This window comes from Rhipicephalus microplus, chromosome 9, assembly GCF_043290135.1.
Source record: "Rhipicephalus microplus isolate Deutch F79 chromosome 9, USDA_Rmic, whole genome shotgun sequence".
NCBI lineage: Eukaryota > Metazoa > Arthropoda > Arachnida > Ixodida > Ixodidae > Rhipicephalus > Rhipicephalus microplus.
Window position 1 is genome coordinate 27927285 of NC_134708.1, and position 16777 is coordinate 27944061.

General features: G+C 46.4%; 1 protein-coding gene across 2 annotated transcripts in view; it reads right to left on the minus strand.

Moving 5' to 3' along the window:
* Positions 1 to 236: 236 nt before the first annotated feature.
* LOC119164948 (uncharacterized) overlaps positions 237 to 16777 on the minus strand; it is a 29514-nt gene continuing 12973 nt past the window's right edge. The window contains exons 2-3 of one of the 2 annotated variants that reach the window (XM_075873381.1): positions 9338 to 9576; positions 237 to 1635 (exon numbers count right to left, since the gene is read on the minus strand). In XM_075873381.1, coding sequence (XP_075729496.1) covers positions 868 to 1635; positions 9338 to 9508 — 939 coding nt within the window. In that variant the 5' untranslated portion in view covers positions 9509 to 9576 and the 3' untranslated portion in view covers positions 237 to 867. Of the gene's footprint in view, positions 1636 to 9337; positions 9946 to 16777 lie in introns of those variants that run through there. The other variant, XM_075873380.1, reaches the window with a different exon arrangement.

Genomic DNA, 16777 nt, shown 5'->3' on the forward strand with positions numbered 1-16777 from the left:
AGCGAGCATAACGTAGCAACCCTTTCTTGTCAGATAGTGCTCAATGTACATGCCAATGACTGCTAATGAAGAATGAGAGACAGGAGAATTCGGCTTTTAGTTAACGCACACGCTGCGAATTTTTTTACTGTTCAACAACGCGCAGAAGAAATCTCTCACCGGCACCGTCTTGGAGGTCAAAATGTAAGACTGGTTACACACTACGATTACTACTACGACAACGAGAGACGAACGGGTGCCGCTATAAGGAGCTTCGCCCCTAAAAACAACGGTTTATTTTTTGAAACAGACGCACAACGTGCTTTATTCGGGAACCGAAGCTTCCAACAGAATCTCGGAACTTCACTTACACGAATTCACACGCACACAAAATGCAAAATAGGTCAAGCAGTGCAATATTTATGCGCCCAATGCTGAAAAGCTCTAGGCTTCATGGTTGTGTGATCGTGCGACTTAACTCCGATATCGCTGGACATACAAAGTAAAGAAACAGAATGCACTCACTCACTAAACGAAAAGTACGCACTGAAGTTTGCGCCCGGGAGTTCTCATTGATGACAAAGCTCAAGTTCTACCTTGATTCCGACTCTGTCGTTTCTCTGTGACAGGGTACCACAGCCTATGGTATATATGAGGCCACGATGCGTCCATAAGTTTCGATCGTGCTTACAGTCCTGCAGTTCTTCATGCATAGACATTGGAAGAATTCTACCTGTGTTAAGACAGTAGACCTTGCAGAAAAAAACGGGAGCCAAACTTTTAGATTCTCCACGCATGCCATGAAACGTAATATCCACACGAAGGTCAGCGAAACTACCGAAAAGTTTAAATGTCAAGTACGCGTCCCTTGTGTGCAACACTGTGGCATCAGCCAGGTTGTGTGCGCTGAGCGACGAGTAAAAAAAAATTTTCGAGCGTCAGAATATATTTCATGGTTCCACGTACTTCCCTCCACGTAACTGCTGTTGGCAACATCCCACCTAACCCTAACTGACATCGAGCATTCCCACGGACATAAGTAATGGCATGCTGAGGATAATCTTGCGATGAAGTTTTGCGCATGCCTTTCATAACTTCTCGTGTCAAGTCCACAAGGGGTCCCAGCTGTTGAGGCATCAAGTTCTCCCCCGAGCTGGACCGGGACGTCGACGACGTGCTTGCCTCTTCAGTTGGATTCTGCCGAGAAGTTTCCCTCTTCACCGAGGCCGAGGGACTCGGCACGGCGATTCGAGCCATATCTGACGTTGCAGTTGCCGCGACAGCATGAGTGATCGTGGCCGACGTGGATTCCAAGTTCCTGATCCGTTCAGTTAGCTCATTTATTTGACTCTGAATCGCAGGTAGCAGCAGCTCCTGATTGGCGCCCTTCAGCAGCGTCTTAAGTTCTACGAGGGCAGCCGTCACATCTTGGCGGGTCAAGGCTTGAGAGGCCGATGGTGTGTCCTTAGTGCTAGTTAAACAAACAGCTGCACTGCATCCGGCTGCGTAGTGCGTTGACAGTTCCCTGTGCAAGACTTGCTCGCCACATCGGAAACATTCCACGGCGTGGAATGTGCATTCCATTTCATGGTGTCGCAGCATGATCTCCATGGCTCCCTCAAATTTGCATCCATGTCCATCATTCCAGCAGTGAACCTTCGTTGCAAAAGGAAGAAAGAAACAAATGAAGACAAGAAGTTTCGGAGATGCGAGTTATCTTTTCAAAACAGAGACGTGCACTGTAGAGCATATTTTCTGCCATATTCACATGACACTCCATAGAAATGAAATATTATCAATTCCTCTATGTTTTCTTCTGAACTCTTCAAAGAGAGCCTGTGCAGCTGAACAAGCATTTGATAAGCAAGCTCTTTTAGATATATTAAATATTTCCCAGTATCACCCCATCTAAAGTTTATTTTTGAGCCTACACAATTTTTCCTAGTGACTTTGCTGTCATTTACTCCCTTATTTACAAAGAAGCTGATAATATTTACCCGAGTAAAATTACTGGCCTACCGATGACATGTTATCGCCGCATTTCCAAAACATTTCGTAATATCACGCCTCTTCAGCGGCAGCTCACCGGTGTCACATTCAATGCTGCGCCCCTTTTTTCGCGAACTTTTCTACAGTTATGCACCACTTCATTTGTTTAGATAAATTCAAGCAGCCGCATCGGCAGGGACATACAAAAAGGGGCAGTTCTGCGATTGCGAAGTAGTAGTTCCCTCGTATTTTACCAAACTAGAGTACATTTTCACTGATGTCGCCGTTTTTATTGATTGAACTGTCGCCTAACACATGATTTTATTACTTATATAAGCTTTGTGCACAGCATTTCAGGCTATTATACAGCCAGGTTACACAGTATTATAACACTTTAACTACTTTCTCGGTGCTCTTTTACCATCACCGGCCCTCAAGCCAATAACCACTTCATATCACCATCATCGTCATCATAATCCAGGAAGAACAAGCAAAACATGAAGCTATGCTCTCTGAAATAAATCATAAATTGAGCAAAGCTGAAGGACAGATTGAAGTTCTTAACGAGACGATAGAACAGCATGGAAACGTGGTCAAACAGCTCGAAAAGAAAGTTCAGGAACTGCAAACAAAAGACGTCGACCTTGAAAATAGAAGCCGAAGGGCCAACCTGGTCTTTTATGGCATTAAAGATGATAAGGGAGAAACGTGGCAGCAGTCTGAGAAACTGATTGAGGACATCTGTCTAACTCGCCTTGCAATAGAACTGACGTCTGTACAACGAGCACACCGTATCGGTCGATTCAACAAGAAGTTCAACCTGCCAATTGTTGTTAATTTTTCCTCCGACAAGGAAAAAAGGGATGTCCTTAAAACGCTAAGAAATTCAAAGGGTCTGATTACAGTGTAACTCAGGACTACGCACCAGAAACAGGAGAAATTCGAAAACGATTACGGAACTGTGCTAAAACTGAACTAGCAGACAGCAGTAGCAAGGTTAAACTAAGTTTTTACAAACTAATTGTTAATGGCAAGGCCTTCACGTGGTACAAAGAAAAAGAATAGGTAGTTCCAGCTCTAAAGAAGTGACATCCTGCTTGTAAGACCGCCTCATCCTCACGCAATCTAACAGCTGTTTTTTGTAAACTGCAGAAGTATTGTGAATAAAATAGATGAATTCGCGGGCTTAATTGAATCGACAAAGGCAGAAATAGTGTTTGGGACAGAATCATGGCTGATACCGTCAATCAAGAGTGAGGTGTTTCCTAGCCACTTTAACGTTTACCGAAAATATAGGGCAAGAACAGGTGGAGGGGTATTTTTGTTAGTTCACTCTTCCTTATGGTCATCTGAACCTAATATCGGGCACGATGACGTAGAATCAGTCTGGTCCACGGTGACACTTGCTGATAGTATGAAATTTATTGCCGGAACGTTTTATCGACCACCAAATTCTGACCCGGATACGTTGCAGCAACTGTACGACATAATTTACAGAACATCATATCAGTTTATACTTGCCGGTGATTTCAATCTACCGGATTTGACGTGGTATAATGGAACATTTATCGCCTTGACTGGTTGTCGCGAAAACATCAGCATGAAAAACATCGTTGATACGTTCGGTCTTACTCAATACGTTACTGTGGCCACAAGGAATAATAACATTGTAGATTTGATTTTTTGTAATTCGCCAAATATTGTAGACTCTGACGTGTATACCCGGTATCAGTGACCATCTCGCGGTTGTAGCAACTATTAAACATGTGATCAAGAGACCCAAGCCCCGCCAATCGAGGAAGGTATATTTTTATGATAACGGTGATTACTCTGCTATTTCTCAGGAATTATTTGCTCATTTGCCTGTTTTCGATTGTCATTGCGAGAGCGCCGACGTTTTACAACTGTGGTCTCTACTTAAAGCAAAAGTCGTAGAACTAACGGAAAAGTATGTGCCAAGTACAAACGCGGTTAGACTCAAAAAGTGCAAGAAGCCATGGGTGACACCAGCAATTTTTAGATTAATAAGAAAAAGACGACGAGTATACAAGGCATATAAATGAACCCATAGTAGTTATCAGTACATCAAGTTGATCGAGATAACTAATGAATATAAATCTAAAGTTCGTAGCGCGAAGGATCAATACTTTAATCGACTAAACGAAAGTATAAAAACGAACCCAAAGCATTTTTGGAGATACGTAAGAAACTGTGGAGCTGGTCCAACCGGAGTAAACGAAATTTTCCATGACGGTCAGATCTTGTCCAGCGACATTGATAAAGCGTCGTGTCTTAATGATTTCTTTCACTCCGTATTTTTACCTCAAACGGATTTTACGAAATTATCTACGCTGGCAGAGCCACCTCTGGGAACTCAGCCATTAATGCCACCGGTTGAACTCTGTGTGAGTGGTATCAAATCCCTTTTAAAAAATAAAGACGAAACCAAGGCCCCTGGTCCAGATGGTATTCCCCCACGCGTGTTGAAGCGTTGTGCTTGGCCAATAGCATCTTATCTTTACCTAATATACAAAAAATTTCTCTCTACTGGGGTTATGCCTGCGGACTGGAAAATGGCTTTCGTTGTTCCCATTCACAAGGGTGTTTCTAAAAAAGAGGCCAACAATTATAGACCAATTTCATTAACATCTATTCGCTGCAAAATACTAGAGCACATTTTCTATAAAGACATAATGAAACACTTAGTTCAACATAAATTATTAGTTGATGATCAACATGGTTTCCGCAGGGGCCTGCCTTGCCCAACACAGCTGATTGAGTTCTACCATGATTTAGTGTCCGAGATTGATGACAACGGCCAAGCAGACTGTTTTCTTAGATTTCAGAAAGGCGTTTGACACCGTGTGCCATCCCTTGCTTCTTTGCAAACTCGAAAGGCCAAATATTGATAAGAAAGTACTGAATTGGATAGCCTGTTATATATCTATCACAGAGTCGACAATGTGTCATTCTCAATGGTACTACTTCTTTTACGGTGGAAGTAACATCGGGTGTCCCTCAAGGGTCCGTTTTAGGGCCGCTACTGTTTTTAGTTTACATTAATGATATTCCTGATGGCATTACTTTTCGACTACGTTTATTCGCTGACGACTCAGTTGTGTACAGAAAAATAAAAAATGAACAGGATCGCATTGAATCGCAGGCTGACCTTACCCGAATTGTGCAATGCTGTGATAAGTGAAAAATGCAACTTAATGTGAAACAATGTGTGCACGTGTCTTTTACTAAAAAAAGGATGAAACGCGTTACTTTTTGAACGGTGACGTCATTGATCATCAATCAATGTATAAATACTTGGGTGTAACACTTACGAGCGACTGACTGTTCATGGAATGCGCATGTGCATGCTGTAGTGGCAAAAGCTGCCAGATCCCTAAATGTCATTCAGTGGAGGATCTCACTAAAATATACTGCGTATATTTCATTTGTCCGCCCGATTTTGTAATATGCATGTTGTGTGTGGGATCCGCGCCAAAAGTCCTTGATTGATCTGATCGAGAAAATACAGAACAGAGTGGCAAGGTTCGTTCTCAGTCGGTATAAGCGAGGCGACAGCTGTACTGAAATGAAAAACGAGCTTGGATGGGAAGCGCTCTCCTCTCGCAGAAGAAAATTGCGTTTGAAATTGTTATTTCAGATATACCATGAGAAGACTGGCATCAATAAAGACATTTACCTTAAACCACCGCATTATCTGTATGGAAGGTCTGACCATGACCTTAAGATTCAAGAATACCGGACTGGAACGAACCTTTATGCTAATTCTTTTTTTGTTGTTGTTGATACTGTACAAGAGTGAAATCAATTGTCTTGTGACCAAGTGCGCTGTCATAACGAAGACTTGTCTTTTTCAAAGCTGTAACCCCCCCGCTTACACGCCTTTGGGCAAAGCAGGGTATTTCTGAATAAAGAAATAGGAATAAAAATAATCATCATGAAGCAAGCGTTCAGAGACAGAGTCACGCAAATACTTTATACTATGCCTGCAAATGGCCACTACACAGGCGTCACTTAATGCGAGGAGTCACTGTAATTGATATGAGGGGTTTAACGTCCTACAGCCACCATATCATTATGAGAGACGCCGTAGTGGAGGGCTCCGGATATTTAACGTGCGCCCTATTCGGAGCACACGGGCCTGCAGCATTTTCGCCTCCATCGAAATTGCAGCCGCCGCTGCCGGGATTGGATCCCGCGACCTGCGGGTCATCAACCGAGCAGTTTAGCCACTATACCACCACGGCGGGGCATGAGGAGTCACAGTAAGGCAAGTGATATTCGGTGACAGAGGAATGGAATCGAAAAACCACGACAACTTAATTATCGTGCGACCCGTGGGTCACTTAGTTGCCCAGATATAACCAGGCCCTCAAGAAAGCAGGAAGAAAGCATGCAGCCGCATAGAGACTGATTGCTCCGCGTCTGATTATTTTCGAAGCGAGATAACCTGATTGAACAGCTTAAGTTTGTTGATAGCAGCTCGGTATCTGAACACTTCGTTTGCCATTTTGGGATGAAAGTATATTGAATCCCTTCACTCGAAGCAGTTATCGCTCGAAAAATAAGGAATCGCTCTTGCACACGTAGACAGGGCGCATCGATTGTGAAATGACGTGTTTTGTGATGCTATGGAATTAAGACGTTCAGCGGAGAGAATTGCTCAGATTACTTTCAGCACTGATGTTTAAAGAAACTGTCTTGATTTCGAGGGTTTTTCACGGTACGTAGATGGTTGTGAACGCGCTGAGAGTGACAGCGACGATGAACGATCAGCTGCTAGCTCACGAACAGCGAGTTGCACTTGCTGTCCCGTCTAGCGTTAATTTTTTTTTTCACGCTCGTAAGTCACTTTGATTGTGTTTATTGTATAACATACTTTAGCGAGCTCAAAATAAAAAACAGGGTTTTTTGTGTGTGCACTGCATGTAGCCCAATTACAGTAAACATTACAAAACTCCGTATGCCACCAATACGCTCGAGATCAACCAGCGAAGCGAGAGCGTTTGAGCAACAAATATAAAGTTACAACTACAGTACACGCTAACTTCCCCAGCACTTTACCGGTACCACCCGAACAACGTTGTTCTTCGACAAATTTTCACAATTTTGACGTTGCGAAAAGCGTACGCGTTTGTTACTTTCGACACGCTTGTTTCGATCTCGCTGATAGAACCTGCAACAACCGAGTGCAGCGAATCGCACACATGTTAGAATCTGATAATGGCTGTGACAAAAACGCGACGTAATGGGAAGTTTAATGCTAGTGTTCCGTTAAAGAAGCAGTCGCATATGGCTCACAATGCAACAGTGAAAATTATTGTGTTTATTGTTTTGCATTTATTATGTACTTATTTTTACTTTAATCGCACAACATATGAAGTATGATTTTGTTGTGTTTTTTTTTCTTATTTTGTCCGGTGCGTTATTACAGAATAATTATGTATGTCGCTCCTTGTGCTCACTAATTGTGTATGAAACTCACCCCAAACAATCCTTATGCAACTTATTGTTTCAACGATGTCCTGTTGTAACTGCCCGCCTGCTTGTAGCTAAGGGTCTGCAGTACGTAATAAATAAATAAATAAATCATGACGACGAAGTAATATGTTTGCAAGCGATCGCTATACGGTAGAAATTCGGTCCTGTGCAGCCGCAACGGCGCGCTACTCGCTAGTGGCCTACTACTGCCGCAAATTCACCCGGCAGGCTCGGCACAAACTACCTCGAAGTGACATTCGGTCCCTACGTGAATTCTAATTCGCGCAGTTTTATGCAGCACGCACAGGGTCACGCAAAGCATCGTTGATACACGAACGGTCAGCCGACACCACCACCCTTCGCACGGCGGCACAAAACGAGGTAGCGAACATTCAGCAGTTCCTATAGTTTGGGAAAGTACTCTTGGTCCGATATACATTTACTTGACGATCTAGTCAAAGCGGCATGGGGAGTACGTCTGCACGCCCTATCTTTTACTATGCGAGTTCACGGGTTGATCATCCCTCCGCAGCCATCTTGGATTGCATAGCGCGCCACCTATCGGCCATGGGCATTCCGAATACACGCATCGCGATTCTCGCGGCATGGTCGAGCTGCCCATCGAGAAGGAAGGTCTAGCTAGCGAATGAGAAGACGCGAACGGGGCCCAATCACGCTATCACGCTCTGTTCTTGAAGTGGAAGCTCAAGCGTACACACCAAAGTTTTATCTTCGAAACGAGTTAACCTGACTGAACAGTTTATGTTTGTTGATAGCACCTCGGTATCTGAACACTTTCCTTTGGGAGGAACGGTTGAACCACTTGACTCATGAAGCGGTTATCGCTCATAAAATACGGAATCACTCTTGCGCATGTAGACAGGGCGCATAGATTTCAGCGGCAAGATTTTCGAAAATGCATGAACTGATCGGTACTAACCGATTTTACCCGAGCATTTTTTCATGGCGCCCGAGTGTCACTCTAATATCCGAGTCAAAGTAATCTTGTTATTCTACCGATTTCTAATAACTTTCGAAGTTCGTCAACAATATATGGGTTTATCCAAGCGTATCGAGGCCCTAGTGACTGCAACCTATGAAATAACGTACGTCTAACGACTCAAGATTGAAACATCTTGCCTCGAGGTTCCTATGGATTGTTATTTAATATCTCGACTCAAGATACGCAGTAAAAATATTGCAGCATATCCGCGAAGCGAATGATGAAGAGTTGGGCGAAGTACTGGAGGGTTTCATTGCCAAAGCATGAACCATCCACGAATATCGCCCACGACATCATCGACGTGACAAACGCTGCATATATTTATACAAGAAGTTTCATTATTCGTAAGTGGCAGCTATACGTCGCTTCCGTTTCCCTTTCATTATAACAGCTTTCTGGGCGGTGAAGTGGTGGATCGATGATGGGGCGTAGTGGGATGTTTGCAAGGACGAAGTAGTAGGCGTTTTGCAATTGTTGAACTATAGGCTGTCACGAACAAACAAAAGATAGACACAGCGGAACAACCTATGGTTCTTTAACGCACACCTAGATGAAAGTACACGACCATCTTGCATTTCAGATTGGCTACTTTACGGCAGTATTTGTTTATGATCAGTGATGTTTACAAGGACGAAGTAGTGGCCAGTTGGCAAAGGTAGAACTATGCGCGGTCACGTACATACATACAAGGGATGGACAGACCAGTGCCTTTGGGAGATTCACCCCTAAAACAAGTTCCGTGATAAATGTTGGCTGTAAAGCAATAATTACCCGAGCTCGCGTACACGGTACAGCAAGTTTCACATGGCTGTGCACGCCCATATTCAAAAGAATTCTACCAAATAACAACCGGAATTATTTTCTCACCTTCAAGGCGTTCACTGATCTCGTAGCCAAATCACAGGTGGAACATTCCGCCTCTTTGAACGGCTCTCGATCCAAGGGACACCGTCCACCGCTTCCGTGGGAGCTGGCTGCGAGGCACGACTGGCATAGGAGGTGGCCGCAGGGAAGCGCCAGCACCGTCTTGGGAATCATGCGGCAGAGGCAACACACACGCAGACTGGGCACCTCGTCGACAAAGCGGGTCGGTCGCCAGTTGACGCCTGCGACGGCATGGTCGCGGAAACGGTGCACTCGTCGAAGGTCAGACATGGCGGTGTGATCGTAGAAAAGTTCTCTCTCGTCAAGAGTGGCCACTCGAGTGGCGGGGCAAGTGGCACAAACGAGTGCTCAAGAAAGCGCGCGCCTTCCGATTTCTGACGGCTGTGCGAATGGCAGGCGCCGATCTGACGCGACAGACGCCGACGCAACCAATAAATAAGCATCAAAAGCCGCCACTTGCGCACTTCCTCTTCCCTCAGAACGGTGCCGAGCGAAATCCAGAGTCATGCAGAAGCAAGCTCGAGAAGAAAAGGATGACGCAACGCCAAGCAATGCCGCGACGCGTGGAAACAGGTGTTCTGTGTGGAAACTACGACAGAAAGAGCAACTCTGCACAGGCAGCGCCATCTCTTGCAGAACTGGAAATACAATTCGTGCCATTTTTTTTTCTGCTCTGCCGCCCGTTTTCGCGCACGTGCAGAGCTGTGCACTTGCAGCTCCTCGCTGTCTACCGCTACAAGAAGACCTCCCAGCTAGACAGACACTTCGAAAAGCGAAAGTAACCATAAAAAAAAAAGTTCGTTATAATCACGTTAACGATGTGGAGCAGATGATAAACAACGACTGGTTAGTTAGGCCAAAGCTGATCGTCAAAAGCCTAGCGGAACAGCAGTGCTTCCCATTGTTCCTCTATGTCGATCCTGCGGGGCTGTTCTTCATTGTGAAGTGTACACGCCCACGTAGTGTAAAACCTAGTTGGTGTGGTCCCGCACCCCATGTGAGTAGGGAACGAAACCGTTCACCGAAACGCGGGCACTCACACAGCATGAAACTTTTACGACACGGCTCGACGGCTCGCGAGTGTTTCTCTACTATGATGCCGCTCCATAATTGTAAATGGGTTAATGGATTATGAATTAAGTACTCGACTGAAACGGCTGAAATTCTTTCAGGTTGTTTGTCAGTCCACAGAGATTAGTCCACATAACAAGGATTATGATCCAAAGGTGTGCGTCATAGCCCCTTAATGTTTGCGTTCGCAGCAATGTGAAAGACCCACAAATGGCCACAACTGGTTATTGGATTCCGGTGAAAAGGAAAAGAGCGTGAAATATGGTGGCAGGTAACAGCATGCTTTTCGCGATCTGACTTGGACTTATATTTTTAAATCACGTTCAAAAGTAATGAAAACCGGCTTTTCGCGCCCTTAGCGCAAGACCCATGAACCACAATTATGAAGCCGTAATCACTTTGCTGAGATTACTTAAAGAGCACCGAAGTAAGGGCCTAAATTTTGAATATGTACGTTATTGTTCACTTTAGTTTGTTTATATGCGGTCTACAAGGTAAAAGAAGTAGAGCGTGAAAAGCGGCGCTGCTTTCGTGGCCTATGCTGGGAAACTGAGGCGCATGCGCGTGGCGTTTCCAGAGTAGCTCGATTCCCGCAGAAGCTCGCGTGATCGCATTCACGCGAGCTTGTGAATGCGATCGCTGCGGCGCGCGAATTTATTTACTTATCTGCATTCTCCAGGCTTGCGGCTGGTGGTGGCGATGGTGGTGGTCCGTCGGTTTCGTCGCGACCGCTGTCGTCCGTCGAAGCATGTAGCTCTGGCGCTACTTGATACAGGTCCAAATTTCGCGCTCGCATGCGAGCCGAAATTCGCTCCTCAAGCGATGACATACCGAAGCCGTCCAACTAACAGCCACGCGTGGGCTACCATGCGTGATTTGTCGATCGCGTGTAATCGCGTCGTTTTGTTTTCGAAGACTTGGCTAAAGTAAAAAAAAAACAACCCGTGGACGGCCAAAAGTAGGTCTGGCAGCTCTATGTAGCGGGACGCGCGTCTGGCATTGCAGCTATAAAGTAGAAGGAGAAGTGCTGTCGGCAGAGGAATTTACTGAAGGTCGAGGGTGGCGGACGGTGTCCAACCGGAAATCAAGACTTCTGACGAAGCCTGCACCAGATGATGACGGTTCACAAGTCGAGCTGGCTGAACGACGGGCAGAGATGGACGGCGCAGAGGCTTCGCAAAAAATAGCGGCTCGGTAATCAACCGGGCAAGAGCGTAGCGCTGAAAAATCTCAGACTGATTTCGCTAACATCGTGTTTGGGGAAAGTCGCTGAGCATGTCATTTTAAACAGGTTAACAAGTTATGCTGAGGAAAATGGGGTCTTTTCGCACTCGATGATAGGTTTTCGTCCCGGCCTTTTGACTACAGATGCTATGCTCAGGATTAAGCATCACCTAGTTGCTCAGCGGACTATCTCCACGCCTTCATTCTACAGGTGCTCTCAGAGTTGAATCGGGGAAACGTCTTTTTCTCGTTGTTAAGGCTTTCCTTGAGGACAGAAAGACAGGTTGGGGTAGATCAAGTCTGCAGTCTTCATATTGGGTTGCCGTGGTACACCACAAGGATCTGTAGTCTCGCCAATGTTGTTCAATCTGGCGATGTCAAAGCTACCTAACGTACTGGACCCTGTCGAGTGTATTAGCTATCAAACCTACGAAGACAACGCCACGATATGGAGTGTCGGTGGTAGTGATGGAGAGGCAAGGCTGCAGGAGAGGGTAACGCTTACGGAAAACTGTTTGGCTCGTATGGGACTCAAGTGATCCTCTGAAACGTCGTTGTTAATCTTCAAATCCAAGACGTTAGGTCATATATATAGGCCGAAGAATAGGGTACCAGAAGTTGAGACTTGCATCACAGTTCGTACTAGAAATCGCTCATTGGTACCAAAAGTCATTGCTATTAGCATCCTTGGTTTTTTAATTGAAGCAAATGGATCGAGTATTATAAATATTCAGCTTATTACCAAGTAGACGCAGGAGGTCATAAGACTTATCCAAAGGATCTCTAACAGGCACGTATGATTAGGAGAAGAAGGTGGGATGCGCTTGGTTCACGCATTTATTTTGTGCCATTTTTCGTACGTATACTGCTATGCTGAATTTAAAAAAGGGGGAGAAAGATAAATCGGGAGCTTTAATTAGAAAAGCCATTAAGGCGGCGCTTGGTTTGCCTGTGAGTACGTGAAATGATATGTTGTTGCGGCTGGGTTTGCATATTACTCGTGATGAAATTGCATAGGCTCAACGTATAGCACAGAGAGAGAGGTTGCTGGGTACGCCAGCTAGTAGGTATATCTTACAGTTAATCGGACAATCGGTGGTGACTCGTGATGGTGCGCGCCTATACGCGTTAACAGTGAACATGAGGGCTAATATCATGGTTCATCCGTTCCCGTGAAATGTGCACCCTGTGCATAATGTACGGAGGTGAATCGCGAGAGCTAGGGCTCTGTTGTGCGAGGCAAATGATCAGGAGGAAGAATCTGCGTTTGTTGACGCAGCATGGATTAACGGGAAAGATGCTTACTCGGTGGCGGTGGTAGATGGGAAAGAGAGCGTTTGAAATGCCACTTCAGTTTATACGAAAGATTCGGGGGTCGCTGAGCAAGCGGCTATTGCCCTAGCACTCATTGATTCGAGCAGAGCTTTAGTATTTTGTGATTCTCGCTCTGCAAGTAAAGCCTTCTTGGGGGGAAGTTATTAGCGAACCGTCTGACAGAGTGCTGCAGGGTCTCCAATGGTCGCAATGAGGGAATGGTCTCCAACGGTCGCAAAGCGACTGCTTTGGCTAGTCGCTTCCTGACCAATTTTTCAGTCGCGCGACTGCAGTTGCGAAGCGGCTGGATTCAATCAGCAATGCTCAATTTTTGTTTTGTTTTTAGATGCGGAAGCATCTTATACTCGCGCCTTGTAGTGCGCCGTCCGCACCGCTTCTCGAACATTCGACAGCTGACGCGCGCGCATGCGCCGTCGCCCACCATCTGTGCCGCGCGCTCGCTGAAACGCGCAACGCACGACGACTGCAAACACCACTAGCCGACCACCATTCGCGGAACCTGCATCGACCACGTCTTTGCAAATTTCGACCTACGACCGATGCAACCCGATCCACTCACTCTTTACTTTACCGACCACAAAGCCATCGTCCTCAAAGTTCGTCGCAATAAATAAAACACCGCCCTTTCGCATACGTGCCGTACGTGTTCACTCATTTAACACCCCATTTCACAACCACGTTAACCAATTTAGCCATCGACCCAAGTAAGTCGCAATTTAACACCCGTTAACCAATTACATGCTTCCGCATCCTCCTCGGTGTTCCCCCGAGGGAAGCTGCGGGCAATTTTTTTTGTTTTTGTTTTTAATTGCGCTGCCCTCCTGCCAACAGATACAAACGAGAACGTTCCTCTGGGCCTGTGGCACCATGGCCACCACAGAATACTTGGCTTGTAGATGGCGGGGCGAAGGAGCAGCTCGAGCGCAGTGTTGAATTTACGTGGCGGCATTCGCGAGAAGCTAAACATCGTCAAAGTAAAGAGAAAATAAATTGTGCACTATTCCCTCCCCCCCCCCCCGGATTCAGAATCATTTTTTGTCGTGAACATGACTTGTTACCGCCTTCGATTCAGCGCGCTTGGAACGCATTTGTGAGTCATGCCTAGGCGACGACTCAAGACAGCGCGTTCGAGACGCGTTCGTGCTGCATTGGAGGCTGTGGCAAGTCGAGATAAATTCAAGAGCGTTTCTGAATACGTACGACTCTCGGAGATACTGCTCGTCGTCTCAGCGCAGCTCGGGAAATAGGCGGCTGGCATGGCCGGCCAACTCTCGCGATCGAAGGGACGGTGGCCACACCCGCCACTGGTTTTATAGGGGCGAAGCTTCTTATAGCGGCACCCGTTAGTCCCTCGTAGCCGTTGTAGTTGTGTGTAACAAGTATAAAATTTTGACCTCCAAGGTGGTGCCGGTGAGAGATTTCTTCTGTGCATTGTTGAACAATAAAAGATAGTGCTCAATGTACATGCCAATGGCTGCTAAGGGGGAATGAGAGACAGGAGAATACGGCTTTTAGTTAACGCGCACGCTGCGAATTTTTTATTGTTCAACAACGCACAAAAGACAACAAAGGTTTGCTACGCTATACTCGCTGGGCGTAACCTCCTAGGTTTTAGAAAGGTTTTGCGAGCGTTGGGCCCAAGGGTTGGATCGCAGTGCCATGAATACAGTGCACTAGTATATACCATGAACTCGAGGTAGTTAAAGGTGGGAAGTAGACACGAAGCGCAAGCCCTAAGAGAGTGTGCGTGTGCCTAATCTCGTTCAGACCTTGGAATGTCCGCTGGATGACGGTGCTTCTATATGAGGAATATATGATGAAAAGAGTCGAGATGGTGGTACTTGGAGTGTCGAATAGGTGGACGAACGGTCACACAGACAGATGCATGGACGGACGCACTGATGGCTGCACGGACGGACGCACTGATGGCTGCACGGACGGATGGATGCATGGACGGACTCAGGAGCAGATTCATGGACGAAAGCAGGGACGGACGCACAGATAAATGTACGGACGCACGAACAGACGCACGTACGGGCGGGCGGATGGAAGCACGGGCGGCCACACAGACGCACGCATGGTTGTACGGAAGCAAGAACGAATGGATGGACGGATGCCTCGCCCCACTATCCATCACTCACTCCGTGCATAGAGTTTCCCTCAATACTTACTAGAGGGAACTCTGGCGCTAGTGTCTATGGGAGCTGCAACACACGGCGATTCAGCGAGCATGGGAATGATGGGTAGTACACACGTTTGTCTAAACTTCGTACTTCTGGCCTGCTTTTGGCTCCGTGTGTGTTCGTGTGGCTTGAAGCTGTTTTCTCATGAAACAAAAATCGGCAAATGTTTAGCGATTGCACTTCACCACCTTATTTTGTTTATTACCTTTCCAAATTTGGTCACGAAGTTTAAAAGGGTTGAATCTTTCTTTCAAAACAAAATCGAAACACAGCAATAAACGAAGCCGCAAGTACGATTCGCTGCCCGCAAGTACGAAGACTAGGCAAACGTGTGTACTACCCATCATTCCCATGGTCGCTGAACGATCGCAGCGCCAGAGTGCCCCCTAGTTAATTTTGAGAAACTCTATGACTCCATGGATATGCTGCCATTTTTTTTATTTCAAGGCATCTGTGCAGCCAGCGCTGACACCATGACACAGCGCACCAGCACCTTGACAATTTCTTGTTCTTCGCTTGAATCGACCTCCTGGACGCTGTTGGGAACGCTGTGCGGGAACGGATGAAAACAATAAATGTGGCGTGCTGGGTTTGCTCTGCTCAGTGAGCTGGCGGCGATCAGCTGATCAGCGCCGGTCTCCAGAGTTCTCGCTGATAACGAGATCTGGACGTGACTCTCCGGTTTCGCGACTTCCGGTCACTCGCATGAAGCCTCTCCGTTGTGAACATCAGTCGCGAATGGTCGCCAGTCACGAATGGTCGCGCGACCTCTGCTAGCCGCCGGTGTGCACCAGCCTTAAGACTTCTGCAGACGCGGACGTACCCCAAACCGGTCGTCATGAATAAAACTAATCCGGTCCGCAGGGTTTCGATTTATTGTAGTAAGTGTGGGGGCTTGCTCGATTTTGAACACATGCTTTGGCGCTGCTCAGCAATGGCCGGTGCGGCTTCTCATGACGAACAGTGGTGGCAGCGAATGCTGCCCAGTGACGCGCTGGCAGACAAACTCAGGTCTGTCCAGAGGGCCTGCGTGGCGGCAGAGGGGCTTGGCCTCTCTGTCTCCACGTGGGAGCGGCCAGCATCAGTCCTGGATTGATCCTCAGAACTTTAATAAAGTTCTCCATACTATACCATATACGGCCAAAGTATTTTCATAAGAAGCCCCGAAAAAGTGCTGTAATGCTTGTAAAATAATTTAGCTCGCTAGAAAGGAGTGGTCGCGAGACTTCAGGCTTGACGAACACCGCGTTATGTGTTTGTACTTTAGAACTCCACGTTTCATCACTGCTGGCGTTACACTGGCGCATAATCGTTCTTTGCGATCACATTCACTGTTTGAATTATGTCTCCTGAAGGCTGCATAATCGCCATAAATAAACAAAGTCTGCTTATAAATGTCCCACGTTGTTTTCCGCATTCATATTCCGTGATTACAAACTCTAACCGGTAAGCTTTCCGTTGAAAACAAGAAAACGGGTTCGATTGCTACCTTTAGGGAGCATGTACAGTTACTCTACTATTTCCTGAAAAAAGCCCATGGCGATGAGGAGTAGTGTGCAGCGTATTTTCGGGACTTTGCTGCGAGACACTCGGCGGTGTGACATGTGGA